This window comes from Monodelphis domestica, chromosome 6 (assembly GCF_027887165.1).
Source record: "Monodelphis domestica isolate mMonDom1 chromosome 6, mMonDom1.pri, whole genome shotgun sequence".
NCBI lineage: Eukaryota > Metazoa > Chordata > Mammalia > Didelphimorphia > Didelphidae > Monodelphis > Monodelphis domestica.
In genome coordinates, this window is record NC_077232.1 from 130,808,778 (window position 1) to 130,831,388 (window position 22,611).

Below are 22,611 nucleotides of genomic sequence, written 5' to 3' on the forward strand. Positions count from 1 at the left end.
CTTTTATTCTCACCTCCTCCCACTCATTTGAACTCTGGTGCTAAGTGCAGTTCTAATTTCATTAAATCACTAACATCCAATACAAATTACACAGCTCACCTAGACCCTAGGGAACTAATTATCTGAAATAGTATTAAAACTGCTCCCCATCTCCAAATCTGCACCATTACAATATCCAGATGTTTTACATGTAGGGGGTCAGTGGAATTGGTGGCTCAGAGAGGAGGAATACTATGGGTTAGAAAATGAAAACATCTTTCTGAATTTAGTGAATTATTTTATAGCACCTTTGGAAATAGCCACCCATTTATTTGTTAAGTTAACACAAAAGAACTGATTTTTGTCATTTCAATATGAGTATATATTTGTAGAGTTATTCAATTAGCACAAAACATTTATTAAGTGCATACTACGTGCCAGGCATGTAATAATAATACAGTGATATACAATATAATAATATGTAGTTACAAATACCATATGTAAAGTACTTTTCAATCCTCAAAGAATTACACATTGATGATGATTAACAATTCTAAATATATTCTATTATTTTAATGTCAAGAGGATTCTTGAAGAGATAATAGTCATTTATGAAGGAAAAAATGTAACTAATTTATAAAATTAAGATGTGAACATTGCCATGTGCCAGAATTCCATATTATCTAAAGCTTTGGGGGCAAGTTAATTTTATTAGCTCTTTAACTAATTAACTTATACACAGCTAAACAAAAATTGTACAAAATGAATTTCCTGAAACTGTATCCCCCCCCCCCACACACACACACACACCTCTGTCCCCTCCTGTTCTACTGTTCCAGTCTTCATCCTGGAAGTTATCTATCACTACCAGAAACTTTTCCTGCTCTAGATGCAAGATCCACAATTATTGCTCTATTCCTTGACACAAGTATAATTGGTACTTCATTCCTGACTTCCTTTTTTTCCTCTTCTAGGTAATATCTTAAATCTATCAAATTCTACTGCTTTCTTGTATTTGAATTTTTAAAGAATGGAGAATTCCTAAAACTCTTATCATAAGTCCCAACCTACTGATTTAGTCTGAGGTATGGTCCATTGCATACTAGCTACAGGTCTCCTCTTTCTCCCTCCAATTTATGTGTTATCTTCCCCCATTAGAATGTAAGTTTCTTTTTTTTTTTTTAAAGAATATAAGTTTCTTGAGAATAGGGACCACCTTTGGTTTTGTATGCCCAGAACTTAGCAAAATGCCTGATAGAGGAAGTGCTTAATGAATTAATGGATTATCTATGTATGTATGTATATCTATCTCTCTCTCTCTTTCTCTGTCTGTCTAACTATCTCTTCCCTTGATTCTTCTGTGTTAAACTACTGTTTGGTGCCTTTTTTTGCTGCCAAACTTCCTGAAAAATCTTTTAACAGTTGCTTTTCACCTATGTAAACCTTAAAATTTCTTATACTTATGAATGTTGGAAATTTCCCCATTGGGAAATTTCATACTTGAAAAAATTTTCTACTGATAGTAAGAACTCTATTGGAATATGAAACTCCTTGGCATGGGAGGATCCTTCTCCTCCCTTCTTAAGATTACTTTAGGACAGAAACCTTTTGCTAAACAATGGAAAGGGCTTTGACCTATGCTTAAGCATAGAACAGGAAGTTCTTTGAGTCATGATTGATTTTAGAATTGATACAATAGAGATACTTGGAATGACAGAACCAGGTCTTGGAACTTACAATCTCCACCCTACTCAGAGTAACAAGATTTAGGAAGGGCTGCAGCAAAGATCAAGATTTAATTATTTGAGAATATGACCTTCAACAGACATGTGCAAAGGAAACAGACCTCTGGGCGGTCCTGGGTTAAGCTAGAGCCACCATTGGCACAGGGGAGACATGGACAGTGATGGGTAGATGTGAGAACTGAGGGGAGGGGACTTAGATGGTTTCCTTAAAGATAGAGGGGTCTGAGAACAGGGGGAGGTTTTGATCTGAGAGATTTTGCTCTGAAGGAGTCTGAGAGGAGAGAGGTCCTGGAGGGAGAGCTACTGGAGAGGTCTGAGAGGAGAGGTTTGGCTCTGAAGGAGGCTGGAGGTGGAGGCCCCTGAGACTGTTTCTCCATTTTGGTCATGTGAGTGATAGGGGCTGATCTCTTTTCTTTGCCTCAGCTATCTAAGGGCTTGGGCCTTTGGCCCAGTCTAAGCAGAGGGGGTATTTAAGCCCTATTCCCTTCTTTCCCCTTTCTCTCTCTCTCTCTCTCTCTCTCTCTCTCTCTCTCTCTCTCTCTCTAATACCTTTCTTCCTCCTGTTTGTAATTAAAACTCCATAAAAGGTTGACTGCTGACTTGAGTTTTCATTTAGGAATTACATAGCTGAATTCCTTGGCGACCTTAAATTAATATATATATATATATACATATATATATACATACATATATATATATATATATCAGTCTTTTAAAGTGATTTCCATATCACACCTACGAAATAAAAATTTTAACTCTTTAGTTAACTGTTACTTAAGGTCATTTACAATCTGGTACCACTTTTCTTTTTGCTTTTTTAAAAATGGTCTTTTATTTTACCAATTACATGTAAAAATTTCTATATAAGTTTTCTGAAGTTATAAGGTCCAAATTATTTCCTTCCTTCTCTTTCCTTCTCTTCTCCTTCTAGGAGATGGCAATTTGGTTTGGGGTATACACCTACCTCCATATTGTTCACTGTTGTAGGAGAATACTCATAAAAAACCAGAACTCACAAATAAAAACCTGCATAAACTAAAATGACAAATTGTATGCTTTGATTTGCATCTTATTCCATTGGTTCTTCCACTAGAGATGGCATTCTTTGTCCACCCTGCTTTTCAACTTTTGTTTCATGCTGCTTCTCCATTCACCAAACTACTTCTAAGAATCAAATTCATTTTATATCTTATCTCTGTGCCTTTATTTAACATTGCTGTTTCCTTTGCCAAGAAAACAGTCCATCACCCTTCCTGAATTCTTTACTGGTTAAGATCTTACCCAACTATTAAGATCCAATTCAACTCTCATATTAATTGCCTGATTTAGAGAATCATAGAGAGCTGGAAGGCATTTTAACAACCATTTAGTTTATTCTTTAACCAAAAGAAATCACCTTTATAGCAGGTTTGACAAATAGTCATCCGGTCTTTCTGTGAAGAATTTCAATGGGAGGAAACCCACAGTGTCTCAAAGCTACCCATTCTTTTTAATAACTTTGTCAGGAAGTTTTTCCTGATATCATATTATATTTGCCTCTCCAAATTCTACTCACTACTCCTGGTGATACTTCCTGGAATCAACTGGAGAAAGCTTGATCCTTCTTTCTTTCCCAGGAAAGCCCTTAAAATATTTGAAGATGACCTCTTCCTTTCTTAGTCTTATCTTCTTTTTCTCTCTTTAAGCATCCCTAATCTGTCCCTTCAATTGATCCTCATAAAACAAGTACTCAATGTCCTGCACCATCCTTGTTGCCTTCCTCTGGATACTCTCCAGTCTGTTAATCAATGAGCACCTTATTAAATGCCTATCATGTTGCAGGCCATGAATATCATTATTCTTTTAAAACCAAGGTATTTAAAACTGAAACCAATAAACAAAATATGGTCAGAGTAGGGCAGAATAGAGAGGGATGCTTATTTCTTTATTCCAGATGCTAATGCCTCTCTTCATGTAGACCAAGATGGAATCAACCTTTGGTTTTGGGGCTATCTCATCATATATTGATGCTGTATTCCATTTAAATCTGCAGATATTTTTTCAATTGATTTGTTATCGCATCCCCACCCTATTCTATACTTGAAAAACTGAATTTTTGAACCTGGGTATAAGACTTTCATTTATCCCCAATGAATTTCATTGCAATAGATTCACTACAATACTGTAGAGCTTCATGGAGGTTTTAAAACTTTGGTAGTCTAGACAAGTCTATGGACCCTATCTCAGAATAATATGAACATATATATTTAAATGCATATGATATATAGGATTAAAAAAGGAAACATTATATTAAGAGACCAAATTTTTTTCCCTATAAAAACTCCTGTTATAGTTGGACAAGAGTACTTCTGAAGCCTCTACTTTTCGGTATGTTATATTCCTCTGCTCATTAATCATTTCTCCTATACCCACAGTAACATATAGCAAGTGTTTGGTTTCCTCCTGCTTTATGCATGTATAATAAAACATTCTGTATCACAATTTTTTGTGTGTATACACACACACACACAAGCATATACTCACACTTTACGTCTACCTACATAGGTTCATGTTATCTTCTCCATGGAACCACTACTGGAGGGAATTAGAGAAAGTTGGAACCTTCCTTTAGATCACCTAAATTTCAATGATAGCCAGTGCAGCATAAAAACTATCCAATCTGTGATTTCTTGATCTTGCCACATGACCAGCTCTGCTTCTTTTCCATTCATATATCTCTGATGATGCCCTCCTTTAGATCCCTTCTTATTTTTATTTTTAATTTATTTGTCTAGTTAATTAATTTGGAATATTTTTCCATGGTTACATGATTTGTGTTCTTTCCCTCTCCTCCCTCCTCTCCTCTCCCATAATCAATGAGCAATTCCACTGGGTTTTACATGTATCATTTCTCAAAGCCTATTTCCATATCATTAATATTTTCATTAGAGTGTAGAGTGCTTCTTTTATGAAATTCTTCTTTGGCAAGGGCTGCAGTCTACTCATGCCCAGGATGACTATAACTTTTAATTCTTTGAAGACTGTTCATTACAGTAGGGCAAATAAACAATATCACTAAAAGAATATTGTTGCCCAGTCAACTGCCCAAAATAAGAAATTATCATTTCTAAGATAATTTAGAGCCTTTTGTTAGGAGTAAACAAATATTCAAGCCAATAAAATGTAACTTTTTAGGCAACTGTCATTTAAGGTCATTTACAATCTGCTTGTTTAGACAAACTGCCAAGATTCTCTCAAGAGGATGTAAAAATCTCTGAGCACAGCTTATTTGTTTCTCTATGGAGAAGGCTCTGTTGCTTTTTCTCTGGATCCTCAGGGCTTACCAGAGTACTTGGCACATAGTAAGAGTTTAAGAAATCCTTGTTTATTGACTGATTGATGTACCCAGAGAGGGACACACAGAGACACACACAGACTATAAGCTCCATGACGACAGAGGTCCGGCCAGATTTAATCTTAGCATCTCCTCCATCCATTAGCAAAGTATTTAGCATGTACTTGGTAGGTGCTTAATGAATATTTACACTGAAGATACATGGCAAAAATAAACTTTCAAAATCACTTGATAGAACCACACCATGGACACGAAGAAAACAAATGAGATGTTACCTGTCGGATTTTCAGGTTAGTTTCGCCATCTAGGTTGGATGTTTCGATGTAACACATGGCCTGAGGCTCACTGTTATTTAAAATTTAAAATCACAAAGATTTAGCAAAAAAAAAAAAACAATCACAGTAGAAACAACCAATTATCTAAGTGCTCAAACGTAGGAAGTCTCACATCTTTTCTTTTCTTTCCTCTAGGTTAGAGCAGTAAAATATAAAAGTTCCCTTTCACATACACCAGCTCAGTTTGAACAGCAAGCCTCAGAATCAGTGTCTGTCTATACATGAGAAACTAATGGACCAGAGTTTTTCAGTCTTTGTTTTAAAGATGACCTAACCTGAATGGATTTGTCTATCATACTATAGTCTAGTCTATGCACCATACATAGGCACAGTGCAGACTTTAATATGTAAAGGTTCAACACTTCAGAATATCATAGTTGATTCATGCTCCTAATCTGAATGCTCATTGATGACAGAAATCAGTTGATTAGGACATCCAAGATTGTTTCCCTTATAATTTTAAAACACTTTTTTTAAAGTGTTGAAGAAAATGGCACTAATCCTAAAATAATTCTCCCCCAAAGAGTCGTTAAGTCAATTGAATGAATACTGTTCTCAATTCTAGTGGGCACCTCTCTTGTTGCTTTTTCTGCTATTTTGTCAGGTTTATTTTCTATCCTGAAATAAGTAAGTCTCCTTTTCAGCAACAGGAGTGGGAGGAAGGATAGGGTGCCAAAATTACTTTTGCAATTGACTTTTATTTTTTTTTTTGCTATGTAATTAGTTTCTCTGTAATATACACAAACCTGGGAGAGGTCTACTTATCATGCCCACAACTGAAAAAAGGAAGCAGTCAAAAGTCACATTGATCTATTTAACACTTGGTTGAGAAATGAGATTGACTTGCTAAGTATCTTTGATAAACAAGCATTAGTAAAAAAATATACTAAAATTCTATCAAATTCAAACGAACTTTGTTTTACTGGGCAAACAACTTCCAGAAAGAAATTATTATATAGCCAGACAGATAAGCTGGTAAGTTAGGAATATCTGGAATATCTTAATCAGTTTCAAATTTCATAAATAAGTTTCACTGAGAATCAATAATGGAAATTTATATTTTTATGGCCTCATGATATGAATGAACAATGACAGGTGTTCAAAATTGAAAGCATCTATTTCACATGGTAATTTAGAAAGTCACCTAAATCATTTCATGTTCTTTTAAAAAAACTCTTACCTTCTGTCTTAGAATTGATACTATGTATCAGTTCTAAGGGAGAAAAGCAGTAAAGGCTAGGCATGTGGGTTAGGTTACTTGCCCAGGGTCACACAGCTAGGAAGTGTCTGAGGCCTGATTAGAACTCATGACCTCCCATCTCCAGGTCTGGTTCTCTATCCACTGAACTATCTAGCTGCCCCTTAATATTCTTTTAGACTGATAAATGTGCCTACTTATCTCCTACAGGTAAGAGCTTTATTCATGTATATATGTTTACTTCATCAATTTTTTCTTTAACACTATCACAATGGTAATTTAGTTTTTTTTTTTTAGTAACTATTGGTCAACTTATTACTTAATTATGTAAAAGTGTTAAATATATAAATAGTTCATGAAATAATCACAAACATTTTCTAATAATGAGGAAGAATGGAAAGACACCAAATGCTAAATTGAGCAACGTGTATGTTGTATTGTGGCAGGAAAGCACCTATATTTTTCTTGACTGCTCAAAGCCTCCTTGATATTCAAAAAAGAAGACCTTTCTAATTCTATTTTTATCCCTCTTTCCCTTTCTCTGTCTTCCTCACTCCTTCTCCTTTTCCTCTCTCTTCTGCTCTCCTCCCTCTTTCTTCTCCTCTCCTCTCTGTCTCTTTCTCTTCTTCTCTTTCAAAAATAACCATTTCTTTCAAAGAAATTAAACAGAAAACTTTTGTTTGAACTAGATCAAATAAAAGACATTCTCAAAATACAAGACATTTTCATTAATCACCAAAGACAGCCCATTACTGAAGCAGTTTTCAAAAGACAGCACTCAGAAAAGGCAGCAAAGTTGTTTCAGATAAAGAATCATGCTAGATAATAAATATTTTAGCAAATTATGAGGACATCCAGAATACAGACTACAATCAGAGAGGCAAAGCAGGCTTTGTGATTAGTAAGTGGAAAAATGAAACAAGATGCAGTCACAGGACAGACACTAGGATAGAGTTGAAACATATCACAGGAACGTGCACTTTGTTACTAGGAATATGTTGATAATAATTCCAATGCATGCAGTACAAAATGTACAACATTTAGCTTTGTGCAGGGGGTCCTCTACAAGTCCCATAAAACCCTAAATCTCAGAGGATTTACTTTAGGAATAATTGGTGGAAAGTTTCAGGTGGTAAAAAATAAACAAAGAAGCATTCATGTTCTCAAAAAAAGTTGAAAAGTAAAATGCAATCTTTTATTATCATTTCCCAATTAACAGTTTCTTCCATGAATGTTTCTTTAGTTAAATGCCATTTGAATCAATATCCTAAAGAGGCAAGAATAAAGCTTTAGAATGTGTTCTTATGTTAATATTTTATAAAAATTTAAATGAAGAAATCCCAGATCTACTTTTGCTTTTGTGCTTAAGACTCCTATTGAATCCAATAGGAGTTTGAAATGCACAATTCAGGGGCCAAAAAAGTGGCCCAACATCTTCAATTAGGTTCATTAAAAGCCTTTAGAACATCTACAAAGTGCCCATTTCTTAGAAAACCAAATATTTTTGTGTTTCAAAGAGACATATTATCCAATGACATTGAGTCAAGACTCTTCTAATTTGGTGTGAGGACCCACATACACATTTCCTATGCAACTTGTTCATTCTAACCTTGAAGAAAGACTGATGAGATCTGCTGGGAGGTGTTCCCCATTGGTCACTCTCACTATTTCCCCCACTGCCACCTACACATCCCATTTTGAAATTATTAGAACAGAAAAAAATGAGTAACAAGAAAAAAAACATAAATGGACAAAAGAGACAGAAAATTTGAAATTATTATATAAAACAATACATGTTAATAAAAATTCTAATGGCAAATTTTTCAAAATCTATTTTAATCAGGTCTAAAAAGGATAGGACAGCATTTAAAAAACTGGTTGACTGTGCAATGTATTTGTAAATCAAGTTTTCAGCTTTAATAAATAACCATGTTTGCAGTTTTTTAATTTTCTTTTTATTAATATCCTCCTGCAAAACAAAACCATGGCTTCTGACAATTATTTTATCCAATAGCCTCTTTTGTTAGAAGCTTGAAGATATTTTAGAAAAGAAAGCTTGCATTCTAAATGCTGTCTATTCAACAAGTACTCATTCAAAACATTTTCCTAGAAATAATATTTTAATATCTTTTTCAGCTAGCTACCATTTTAACATTGAAGCTGTATACCCAGACTTGGAAATGATAGAGAATTAGAAATGTAAGGGCTTTTTTTTTCTTTCCAACTACTATAGTTGGTCTCAGCAAAGATCATTGGGCAAAATGATTTAGGGAAATAAATCTTTGGGCCAATGAACCAATTTTCAAATTAATGAAATAAAAAAGCAAAGCTAAGAGCCTGCCTCAACAAGCAACAAAGTTGTCCATTGCTGCTAGAACTTCCTCCTCCTGGATTTGAGGATTTTTTGGTAACTATACAAACAGGTTTGTGCTATAAAAAGGCATTTGTAAGATAATTTACAAAACATCACTGCTCATTAGAATAATGTGAAAACTAACACAAGTATATTCTTCTGTTCAGAAGTACAGACTTCTGTGTCCTGATTTTCAACTCTCTTTTTTTTCAAAACAAAAATATAATCCAGCAAAACTTTCACAAAAGAGACACTAGATAAAGTGATTCTTAGCTAAAAAGTCTGGAATATAAAAATACTTTAAGTGCTTTTATTTAGAAGGGTTTTGGACCATATTATTTTTTAAAGAATGATGAGCCAAATGTAGGCAGGCATCATAATCCCTACTCTCTCAGTAATAGGGTTATTTCATTAGTCAAATCAGTTCAATTTCTTCTGCTTCCACTATCCTTCTTTTGGAAAGAGTGGTCATAATACCTGCTTCATACATTTTGCAGGTTGTTACAAAGAACAAATAAAATTACACATGAGAAAACTTTTTGAAAAGGAGCAACACATTCTACCAATATTGCTATTGGTATTGCCCTGACAAACTTGTGTCTTACATTAATTAATGAATAGCAAAGCTCATGACTTGAGTTAATTACATGAAATAATTAATGACAAGAGAAAAGTAAATTGTTTCTGATTCTTCAATAATACTCTTTTGACTATTGTAAAAGAGAAACAAACTCATAACAGCAAAAAACTGAACCATAGAATTATCAGGAGACAAAAGAAACTTTTTAAAGGTTCATAAAAACAAATTTTCTCATGGATGATTTACAATTCAATAATTGTATTGTATGTTTTTATAAGATATACAGATAGAGTAAGGCTAAAGGCAAATGGTCACTATTGAAAAACAAATAATTTCCTCTTTCAAAACAGGCATAAAATTGTAATATAAAACATTTTAGTTATTTTAACAAAGTTTAAATAGTTTAAAAAATAAATAGTTAAATAAAAAGTAATTCATTTTTGTTGGCACCACTTTGGGGTGAAAAGACTCTGATTTGTGGTTTTACCAATATAGGGAATTCCTGGTACTTGTATAACTTGCAGTCTTAGAGACTTCCTGGATTTACCTGAGCTACTGAAAGATATAGCTAGTACATGGAAGGCAGGATCTGAACCCACATCTTTCCAGTTGGGAACACCGGTGACTTGGATTGCCTCCAATGATTGTGTAAATTCAGAAACTATCTACAACAACCAACATTTCTATAATGTGAAACATTCTTGAGGCTAAACATCACTTTCAAAACTTGTCAAGGATCAAGAAATAAAATTTCCTCCCCTTTAGTTACAAATGTAAGTATAAATAATTTTTTAAAACCTTCAAAAGAATACTGAAAATATTCATGAATAGTTTATCCAGTTAGAGATATAAACTGTTTATAGATTTGCTCCTGTGTCTTGAAAATGTTTATCAGCACAATTATTTTTCATTAACTTATCACAAATCCAATCACTCTAAGTAATGACCTGATTAAATAGATTTTGAAAAAGGTGCACTTTCCACATGACAAATGTGGATTTTATAAATAAAACTGTCCAAGGAAATGATAATAAACAACCTCTAAAATGTTAAATTATTTAAAAATTATTTACTATATTTCATTTTATGACTTTTATACATAAAATCATTTGAAGTTTATATTGTATAAGGAATAAAATCATCTTCTATCTGGAATTCTAGTTGTAATACATGGACATCTTAAGGAAATGACAAAGTAATCAAAAATTGTTTTGATTCACTATTCTGATATGAAAAGTTCAAAAAGAAAAAAAATTCATTTTCACTCTATATATGTGTGGGTAGCCCATTTCAAATGGCAATATTTTTAATCAAGTAGCAATATTACAAAAGAAAAAAATTAAGTTTATGTTTTGCTGTGCCATCCCATAGGAATCATAAAAATATGAGAAAATTTCAATGTTCCATTAAGGAATTAAGAATAAATAATATCTTAAGGTATGATCAAAATAGCACAATCCATGTATTACATAAAATGATAGGAAACTTGAATGAGGCTAAAAATACATGCAGAAGTCCTGGGAACATAACTGCTCCTAAAGATGACTTCGACACATAATTCCAACCTTGAAATTTAAAAGTATAGAACCTATCATTCATCCTATATGGTAGGCATTAAAGTGTTTTGACTTTCCAGACATTTATGAAAACCTAAATTAAAATCAGTAATGAGGTTTAAAAATTCTTCTGTTTATTCTTTATTTCCTTGGAGCAATCACAGATTCAATGCAGGGTAGAGAAATCAGCCTCTACACTGTTTGAGATCAGTACGTATCTCTACCTTGATGAGAGAAGTACAGTGTCAGCAGGTATATACTCTTTGCCTTTTATTATAACTATATCTCCAACATTTACCTGAAAGAAAACTGGGAATTGGTTAATAACCTGTAATTGAGTATAGTTACAACTGCATGTCCCATTGAACATAAATATATGAAGGTGTAGAATCTCTAGTAACCACTGAATTTCACAAGATGACATCAAACTGAGAACACAAAATAGCTTGAAATGACTAACTACTATGCGTAGGAGGTCAAGATAGTCCATTGTTATCATCTTTAGTAAGTTTCATCTAATTTTTCTTTAATAGAATAAATTTAATGAAATCTAAGTGCTCTCATCATTCATCACCTTCTTATATCTATCTGAAAGAACTATAAGAAACTAAAATGGAATCTCAAGAATATTCCTTAGGTAAGTCCTAACAAAGTTGAAAAGAAATAGCATTGAGAGAAGTATTTTATAGGTTTTATTTGCCAAATAATTAATTCTTGTTTATCTTGGTAACACAAATCAAAGTGTAATGAAGGGAATCCAATTTGGTCCCCTTTCCCCACTTCTTTAGGTAGAATAATTTCCTTAAAGGAAAGGAATGTGGCTTTTTTAAAAATTGTGTATACCCAGTATTTCTTATGGAGCAGGTAAGCATTATATGATAATGGGCACTAATGTCTGAAGTATTTTTCTCAAGTAATAAGATTCTCTCTGTCTCTGTCTCTCTGTTTGTCCATCTCAAAGGATAAATCATGACACACTAAAGAAGAGATCTATTGATGGATATTTGTCCTTAAAGCAACCCAAAAAAGAGCTCCTGTTCCTGTAGTCTTGTTGCTTCACATGGGTTGTGTCAAAGTTCTCATCTAAATTCCCCATCTGTAGCTCTCCACCTGGAACAGTTTTAGCAATGATTGTGAAATCTGCATTCAGATCCAGCCAGCTGGTGAATTACAACACTAGCATGGTCACTATTCCATCTAAAGGCCCTGCAGCCACAAAGGTGTTTTCCTTTTTATTTCTGGTTATAGAATGGCATTGTGTGTTTGCTTTAGTAGAAGTCAAAGGTCATTAGCATTTTTATTTATCCAGCCATAAAGTATTCTTGAAATTTGGTCAGACTCTTTGGCTATTTACAATTTCTTACAAAGAGGTAAAATATCATTTTCCCTACAAAGGGTCCTCTGGAGTTCTTCCTTTAATAAATGGATGCTCAAGAATGTTCCAAAGGCCTTTCCAACACCGAAAAGTTTCTGAATTTGCACTTGTGGAACAGATTAGGAACTTTCTCTCCACCATCTCCTCAGTAGCACTAACAAGAAAGAAAGCAAAGGCAGCTTCAGGCAGTGATGACAGACTGCCACTCTTCATGCACAGGGAAGAAGAGGAGTAATTGAATATGGTTAATGATGAGTAATAGAGATGGGAAAATCACAGCAAGAAGCACTTATCCTGAAAAAGAACATTTCTCAATAGGAAGTAAGGACTCAAAATACAAAAGCTATCCAATTTGTCTTGAATTTAATACATGTATCAAAGTATCTAATTCTGGGATGACAAATTAAAATCTCTCTACTTGAGTTCCTTTATAAAATAGAAAAAAAGTAAAACAATTCAAGATTGTTGTGTCTTAAACATTGAACATTAGAAAAAAAAAACAAACAGCCTTTATTATTATTGATGTGGTAACTATCCAAAATTCTAAAGAATTTTTCACTTCTACCTTCTTTTCCTGAAGATTCAACCAACTCAAAGCATGAAGTCCCCTCGTCTGCACTGGATCTTGTCCTCTTTATCTGGTTTTTTACCACTGTGGATTTTGGACTACACCATCTTTATAGGAATCTCACTCCTTTGGGTCATCTTTTTGTATATAATTGGACTAACCATCTAAAAACAGGCAGTGACTAAATAGGCTTATTTTATTATGTTTGATTTATATTTTGCACCTAGAAAAAATTCCCAAAGCAAATGGTAAGCTTAAGTCTTCAAACAAAGTCATTGTCAGTTATATATGCATTTATTAAAAACTGCCCTCAGCTCAATAATTTTAGATTTTTTTGTTATAATGTTTTTGGAAGAGACTGTAATGTATAGTTTTTGTACTGAAAAATAAATATTTAATAGATGTGATCCAAACTCCTGATTGTCTTAAACTACTATCAATTGAAGAATTTAACAAAATAGTAAAATGAAGAAACTTTTATGGAAAATTTTGCTAGTAGGTTTTATAAGCATGACAAATTATCTTTTTTCAGAATTTCACTAATCTCCCAAATAGGTGAAGGATGAAATCAAACTATGATTGATATTAAGTTAAACATGAATAGCAAATGCTTTATTAATCTCCTTTTTTTCTGAGTAGGTAGAATGGCATAAAAATATAACCTAGAGATATATTTTTGATATGCTTACAAGCAAGACACTGGCAGAATATTACAACTTGTGGCTTACCTATTATTTAAATTGTATTAAATGACAAATGTATTCACTAGTTCAAATAAAATCTGTCCTTGGCTTTCTTGAAAGAATTATCACTACAATTACTATTTAAGGAGAAAAAAAGGAAAGCCTGAGATTTCTCAAGATCTTTCTGAATGCAATAATCATCTCACACTAACATAAAAGAACCAGTACCAAGAGTCTCTAGTGACACAGATAAAAGGTTTTATGCATTAAATCAAAGTTGTGTATTTTCCTCCATTTTATGAAATCTTGATTATTAAGAATTCATGCTCTTCCAGGAACATCACATTTTCTCTTTGAGAAGACAAATGGTTCAAATTCTAGTATAATGTGTTGAATTTCCAACCATTCTGTGTCTATTTATCTTTTAAGTATACTTAATCATTTATGAAATTAGAAATCTATTAAACTATGAAGAAAATACTGAAAAAAATTGAGTGGGAAATTCACTTGTATTTGCATATCCCTAATATTTTTTTCATAAAATATTCAAAGGTTAAAACTTCATCCCAAAGCTTTTAAAGCAATTGTCTTAGCATATAATATATTCTTTTGTCCCCGTCCAATCTTCCCCGAGAAAGGAAGTGAGTTTAGTAAATCAGGGATTTTTTTTTTCTTTTCTGACTTGCTTAAATCAAATAACAAGGACAGAGGAATTTGAATTTTAAGAGTTATAAAACAGAATATATAAAGTTCTATTTCTGAATGCTAAATTAAAATTAGTACCTAGCTTATAGTCAATGCTAAGTAATTTGCAAGGAGGGAGGTAAGAATTAATTTTAATCATTTAATACCATTCAGAGATATGGTCCCCAACAAAATGAGGGACACTGGATTGCAAAAGACTGTACTAAGAAACATATTTTCCTGGAAATATTCTTTTTTGGCCTACGAATAAGAGTCTACTATGTATCATTCCTTATTAATTGTGTTCACTCATAAGGTGATCCATTACTAGATACTGGCAGTTTATTATATATTCAAAACATGGAAAGAACTGGTCATTCCTTGTATTTCAAATAAGAAAATATGAAAGGCTAAATGCTTGAAGACTAGTTGGTAAATTATGACTGTTTTATTAACTGCTGAATGATACACCTCATGAGTAAATGACCACATCTACTGAAGAGAAGCAATTTACTTTCCTATCAAAGTAATCCTATCAAAGTAATAGTTATATTGAAAGGATAGCTATTTTATAAGATTATTTTTTAAACTTATTAACCTTTGATAATATATATATATACACAAACCAGAAACATTCATTAAATATTTTCTTACTTTATATTGTCTTTAAAATTACTTCTTTTACTTGGACAGTAGATGGGTAAAATAAAAAATTAAAACAAAATAATTCATGGTTAAATAAAACTTATGAAATCATAATTCTAAAAGTACACTGTAATGTAACATTTAAACATTAGCATACTGTGGAAGCATTAATTGTACATTACTATTTGAGTGCATATATATATGTATATATATGTGTTATACACACACATATATATATTCCAATATTTACATAGTCATTATTAAATTCCATTCTATATCAACAGAATGCTACATAATTTCTTACATTAGCTAGCTAATGGTATTAAGATTAGGACAATATACTAGCACCACCTCAAAGTAGTTATCTAATGATGCAAAAACAAAAACAAAAAAACAACACTTACCTTTTCCCAGTGAACAATTTCCCAAGCACCATTTCTCAAAACTGAAATGAAAAATCACCCATTAAGATTTCCCTACCATCAAAAGCATATTTTTCACAGATTGGCAATTGTAGAGTATTACTTTCTTTATAATTATATACTACAGATTTTAAAAGGTTAAAAATTTTATTTGCAGGAGAAATATATTTAAAATGAATACAACAAAAAGGATATATATATATATATATTATATATATCCATTTTAGATCCTGTAATACCACCATGCCTCCATTAGAGTACTATTCCATTGTCTTACCATGGTATGGAAAGTATGCTATGCCAAGTTCTCAAAGTTTAGACCCATAGGAGGATACATGTTCTGAAAAATCCTCCTAAATTGTAAAGGCATCAAGGATAAGCTGTCTGATGGGTTGTATGTCTGTTGTCCATCTAGCTATCTGAAGAGAATCATTGCTTTGTTTGCTGTAGGATACTGGGTTTTTGAGGGGGCAGCTAAGTGGTGCAGTAGATAGAGTGCTGGACTTGGAGTCAGGAACTCATCAATCTGAGTTCAAATCTGGCCTTAGACACTTCCTAGTTGTATGATCCTGGGCAAGATATTTCATCCTGTTTGCCTCAGTTTCCTCTGTAAAATTGAGCCAGAGAGGGTAATGACAAAGCACACCAATATCTTTGCCAAGAAAGCCTCAGATGGGCACTACCTCACACCTAGCAGATTGGCCAATGTGGCAGCAAAGGAAAGTGATCAATGTTGGAGAGGATGTGGCAAAATTGGGACTTTAATGCATTGCTGGTAGAGTAGAATTGATCCAACCATTCTGGAAAGCAATTTGGAACTATGCGCAAAGGGCTTTAAAAGAATGCCTTCCCTTTGATCCATCCATGTCTCTGCTGGGATATACCCCAAAGAGATAATAAGGAAAAATACATGTATAAAAATATTTTTAGCCACGCTTTTTGTGGTGACAAAAAAATTAGAAAATGAGGAGGTGTCCACTGATTGGGGATTGGTTCGATAAACTGTGGTATTTGATGGTGATGGAATATTATTGTGCTGAAAGGAATAGAAAACTAGAGGAATTCCATGTGAACTGGAAAGACCTCCAGGAACTGATATAGAGTGAAAGGAGAAGAACCAGGAGAACATTGTACACAGAAAATGATACATTGTGGTACAATCAAACGTAATGGACTTCTCTACTAGTAGAAATGGAAAGAACACTATCCATATCCAGAGAAAGAACCGTGGGAGCAGAAACAGAAGAAAAACATATGATTGATCACATGGTTTAATGGGGATGTAATTAGAGTATTGGCATTAAATGATCACTCTACTGCAAATATGAATAATATGGAAATGGGTTTTGAACAACAATATATGGATAACCCAGTGGAACTGCTTGACTGCTTGTCATCTCCAGGAGCAGGGAGGGAAGGGGTGGGAAAAAAATCATGAATCACGTAACCATGAAAAAATATTCTAAATAACTTAATTATTTTTTAAAAAAGAAAACCTCAGTTGGGGTCGTGTAGAGTTGGACACAACTAAACAATAAGAATGATGAAATTTTTGAGCACAGATATACTAAAAAACTATACTAAGACATAGAGATGTGAAAGAGTATTCAATAAGGTGAAATCACAGAATCTTGAATTTTTAAGATGTGATTAGTAAGCAAGAACTAAGAACTGCAGAAAGGGAATGAAATAATTCTGTAACTATAATTTAGAAGTTCCCTTATATAGATGATTTTAAGAAAAGAAATAAGGTAAGTCTAATCAAAAGTTACAACATAAGGAGATAAAATAAAGCTATAAGATATTATTTTAATAGCTTAATAAACCATATTATGATAGATTTAGAACTAAATAGGGACTTTAAAAATCATCTAGTCCAATATCTTTATTTTACAGGTGAGGAAGTCTAGAAAAGTTATACAACCTGGTTAAGACCATTCAAAAATAATCTTTGACTTTGACTTAAATAAATTGTCCCAAATTTTACCACCATCATATATCTAGATATGGTTGAACCTGTGTATATATTATCAATTAGCAGGTAATTAATCATTCAAAAATCAATAAAGGTGGCTTCATTGATGGGCATAAAGGGCATCATTCTATGAAGTCAATTTCACATTTTTTAAAATTACAACATTATCATCTTTGGTAAACACAATCCTAATTTAAATAAATTATTTAAAAATACTTACAAAATGAATACAGCTACCAACAGATAAGTTTTGGCAAATTCATTTTGGAACCATGAGCCTAGATAGTTTTAATTTTTCATGGAAGTAGCACTGGTAGAAGGCATGCATCCAAACTACAGATAAATTATTGATGGGCACTCTATATTACACTGAGTAGAACATAACACAAACACACACCATCTCAAACTCTTTGAGATGGTTTATAAAGGACTTCTCCATTCTCTTTTTGAGACAGTGTTCCCATCAACACAAATAGATAAATTCCTTTGGAGCTGACACCTAAAATTAACTGTAAATTAAGTTAAGCTGTTGCTAAATAAAACATTTTGGTTATGTATGCATGAATTTCAAATAGAAAGAAAAAAAGTCCACAGTGCATCTCATTCCATATTAAGAGTTCTTGGCCTCTACAATGCTTTGGATGGTGCTTCCTCTCTCTAAATGAAAAATGGTATTATGGTTTAGGGGAAGATTTTATGCTTTATTTTTTATTGACCCATTTCTTTAGCTTTAAAACCTCTTACAAATATGTAAGCTTCATAAAAATCTGGCAGGTTTTTTGTTTCACTTTGTTTTGCTATATAATTTTAATGATATAATTTTTATTATATTTTTCTATATAATTAAGTTTTTATTGTATAAACATCAGGGAATATGTCAATGGGCTAATAAGACACATTATCTGCTCAGGTTTTACTCTACTGCTTCAAGTTGGAACACAGGTGATGCTGGATTCTAGAATGTCATTCCAGGGTAGTGAAAGCTCAGAAAAGTATAATCAAGCTAGAAAAGCTTAAGAGTAATAGCCTGGTGAAATATTGTCTCTCTAATTGAAAGACAAGACTAGGTTTAGAGTTATATTTAGCTATAACAATTACTGAAGGTCCCATAGTGAGTTGTAGTTGAATGGTAAACTGCATAGAAGGAACTCAATCATTTAAATATTTAAATTAATATTAAGATGGGGGCTTAGCATTTCCAGATCTTAAACTGTACTATAAGCAGTGATCATCAAAACAATATGGTACTGGGATAGGAGGATGGATCAACGGAATGGACTAGAGGTAAATGACCTGAGGAAGATAGTGTATGGTAAACCCAAAGACCCCAGAGCTTTGGGGACAAGAGCACACTATTTGACAAAACCTGCTGAGAACATTGGAAAACAGTATGGGAGGGATTAGGTTTAGTTCAACATTTCACACTCTATACCAAGATGAATTCATAATGGGTACATGATTTAAATATAAATTAATAGTAAGAAAGAAAGAGTGGTATCATAGAAAGAATAGTGGCTCTGGAATCAGAATACCTGGATTCAAATCTTAGCTCTGATACTTGCTACTTTTATAATCAGGTAAGTCACAACCTCCTACAGTCTTCATTTCCTGATTTGTAAAATAGGCATCTGTAAGAAAGCAGCTAGGTAGCATAGTGGGTTGGGTGCCAGGTCTGAAGTCAGGAAGACCCAAGTTCAAATCTGGCCTCAGACAGTAGTTCTGCAACCCTGGGCAAGTCACTTAACTGTTTGCCTCAGTGTCCTCCCCTGTAACACGAGTTGGAGAAGGAAATGGCAAACCACTCCAGTATCTTTGCCAAGAAAATTCCAAATGGGGTCATGAAGAATTAGGCATGACTAAAATGACTGCACAACACCACCAAAAAAATGGGGATGGGAGTGGGTGTATTGGATTAGTTAGTTTCTGGGGTCCCTTCCATGTCTAGATCTAAAATTAAAGGATTCTAAGAAGAGCCTATGCTCCTAAGTGCCATCTGCTATCCTTTCCTCTCTATTGTTCTCAAAATAAAAACAACAGATTCACAATCAATGTCAAGGAAATTACATAAAAGATAGAAAAACAAGATAGCGCAACTAGAAATATTTCTCAGGTCTATATTGCACTTCTCTGTTAAGGCCAGTTTCAGTGTGGAAATGTGGTGACTTGGTGACATACCAGGTGGATGAGCTATTGCTCAGTCTATTATTGCAAATAGTAATAACACAGAAATAGATCTTAATCATTGACATGTAAAACCCAGTTGAATTGCTCATTGGCTACAGAAGGGGGGTGGGAGGAGGGGAGGAAAAGAATATGAATCATGATTGCCATGGGCGGGGTCCAGCCTCACTAGCAACTCCAGGGGTTCCCAACTGGTGGCAAATGATCAGTCAAAAAAATAACAAACAGAAGACAACTTAATCATTATGGCCATGGGATTGCTTTGCATCTGATAGCTGCTCCACCATTCCCAGGCTTGGTTTTTATTTTTATACCCATTTTCTTGGCACTCAAATACATTAGCTAACATGTTCAAAGAGAGATAATTGGAAAGTTGATACATTAACAAATCACTTCATTAACATTCTATACTCTTATATTGTGATTACAGACAACATACAAGATAAATGATTTCATCACAGGTGGCTTAATTTTCTCATTACCCTGTGAGAAGTTTTAAGCTTACAAATAATCAAGGAAAATTATTTATTGCTTTTAATAAAATGGAATAATTAATCAACAGTTCTTTAAAGACAATTCAACAATCATATCATTGAAGTTGAGGGGTACTGAGAACATAATTCAAATTTAGACTGGTGGCTTGTTAGGGAGTTTCTGAGTTATTGATCTGTGTAATTGAGTCACTGAGGCATACTGAAGCTTGATGTACTTGTACTTATCATATGGGTCTCTATGATTGGTTTGTGTGCTGGCTCCATAAGAATAGGTTTCTGTGAGTGCGAAAGTTTTGGGCTTGGCCTGTAGCTGTGGTTTTGCTGGGAATTATGTAACTAAATAAACATTAACACATGATAGTCTTTTTGGGATTGGGTTTAAGGGTCTGATCTTTTGGTGATGTTTTAGAGAATTAGGGTACAGGTGTTTTGTTCTTGCATTATTTCTTTTGAGAGCAGGGGGAATAATAATCATGTCAATTCATTGGTAAGGGGCATTGATGAAGGAGGTCATGTAAAGGGGGCCTGGGTGGGCAATCACATCTTGCCAAGGACCACTCTGTGATCTCCTCAGTTACCACACGTGACTCTGTCAAGGCATTGTGGCCTGATGGCTCTCAGCACATGATGGGAAAATATTCTAAATTAATTAATTAAATAAAATTTTTTTAAAAAAAGAAAGTTCTGCCCATTACAGAATATGGATCCACATGCCCTGTCTCAAATGAAGCTATACAGGATGCCCCAAAAATCTTAGTGCAGTTTTAAGCTACTTGAACTTTTAAGATTAAGATTTAAATTAATCCAGCTAATGAGCATCTGAGGTCAGATTTAAAATGAGAAAGCAGTCTTTCTGACTTAGGTCCAGCACTCTATCCACTGTGCCATCTAGCTGCCCCTTGAATTAATTAAATTAAAACTGCACTCACTTTTGAGACATTCCATAAAGTGAAACACATATCCATTACATGCATGGTATTCATGGTCTTAGCTGTCTGGCACAGTAGACAGTATTGGGCCTGGAGAGAAAGCTGAACTACTCATCTCTTAACTTTTCTACCATTTGAATCAAGGAGAATGTTCTAAAAACTGGAAATAGTTCACTGAGCAGGAATAAAATAGACACCAGAATTATAAAAAGAATACTATGATCAGATCTAGGCTATAGAGCTTATTGGTCCAACCGAGTTTATTCTTCATTTTTCTATGCCTAGAGTAAAGTACTTGGCAATGGACATCTGTCTAATAATAAGTCCACAAAAATTTATTAAGCCAAGAACTGGGGTAAGTGATGGAGAGACAAAGGTAGAAATAATCCCTGTCCTTAACCATCTTACTATGTAGAAACAGGAAATCTTCCAAATAAATTGACAATAACCTTAAAATGAAGGCACTGACATGAAGGAGGATTGGGAAAGGCTTTATTCAGAAGGTGGAATTATAACTGAGCCTTCAAGGAAGCCAGAGGAGCCTAGAAGCTCCAATGAGGAGGGAGAGAATTCAAAGACATTTCCATCTTTAAATTTGTGATCTTGTGACCTGTAGTTCCCACTCCCATAGGGCTGCTGTGAAGAACAAATAAAATAATGCATACAGAATATATTATCAACATGGGACACTATGTTGCATGGGGCAGAGAAAGCTGGTCCTGGACCCATAAAGAATAAATTTTAAGACCTATCTCTGGAGAGAAGATAAGTGATCCTGGGTTCTAGTGCTCTAGGAAACTCTCTTAAGATTCTAAGTTGCAGAGAAGATACTGACCTGTATCTTTGGAAGAAGTTACCTCACCCAGAAGTTCATTTTCCCAATAAAATCACACGTCTAATTCCCTACTCTAAGCTCCCCATCTAAATGGTTTGTCTTTAATGTCATTAAGTATTTAAAATTTCCAAATCTCTCCAAATCCTGCCACAGAGGCATGCCCTGCTGGAAATTTCCCAGGAACTAGTTAGGCTGGTCTGATACAAATTTTTGCTCAGCTTTTAAATGAGTAACTCTCAAATGTTTTTACTTATCTGGTTACAAGATAAGTTACTGAGATGACATTGGCTTGTTTTTTCAAATTGGATGAGATCACCTTTAATTATAGCATCTTGAGAATTTCCTAATTGTAAACCTATGGGGAAGGGCTAAGGTCTCCTGAGGCTAAAGACTCTCATTTAGGTTCCAGCACTGGCTTTTCCCAGAATGTCACAGCACTATTCTCTACCAGATGGATGAATGACTTTCAAGAAGGCACAGAACTGGGCAAATGCCACAGCTACTAGTGTAATAAAAACTGCAAATGGGCAAGTGAGTCCTGAATTAGACAAGTAAAGGAGAAATAGAACTGTAGACACAAGATGAGTTTGCCTCCGGGCCACTGAGGAGATATAATAGGCAATGATGCAACCACTGGAGCTACTTAAAATGCACTTATGAAAACCCAAACATAAAGACACCGCCCCCATCCACCCACCCAATTCTACCAACTTGGGAAAAGACAGGGAGGGCTCATGGGA

The 22,611-nt window shown here is 33.9% G+C and overlaps 1 protein-coding gene across 5 annotated transcripts in view; it reads right to left on the reverse strand.

Moving 5' to 3' along the window:
- The window catches only part of ATP8A1 (ATPase phospholipid transporting 8A1), a 284,236-nt gene that overhangs the window by 197,131 nt on the left and 64,494 nt on the right, over positions 1 to 22,611 (reverse strand). For 3 of the 5 annotated variants that reach the window (XR_008912864.1, XM_007496504.3, XM_007496506.3), the window contains exons 6-8: positions 15,440 to 15,480; positions 11,305 to 11,378; positions 5,334 to 5,403 (exon numbers count right to left, since the gene is read on the reverse strand). Coding sequence is in view for 4 of the 5 variants with exons in the window: in XM_007496504.3 (XP_007496566.1) it covers positions 5,334 to 5,403; positions 11,305 to 11,378; positions 15,440 to 15,480 (185 nt within the window). In the remaining variant the exon portion in view is untranslated. Of the gene's footprint in view, positions 1 to 5,333; positions 5,404 to 8,200; positions 8,275 to 11,304; positions 11,379 to 15,439; positions 15,481 to 22,611 lie in introns of all 5 variants that reach the window. The other 2 variants (XM_007496505.3, XM_056802573.1) reach the window with 1 other exon arrangement.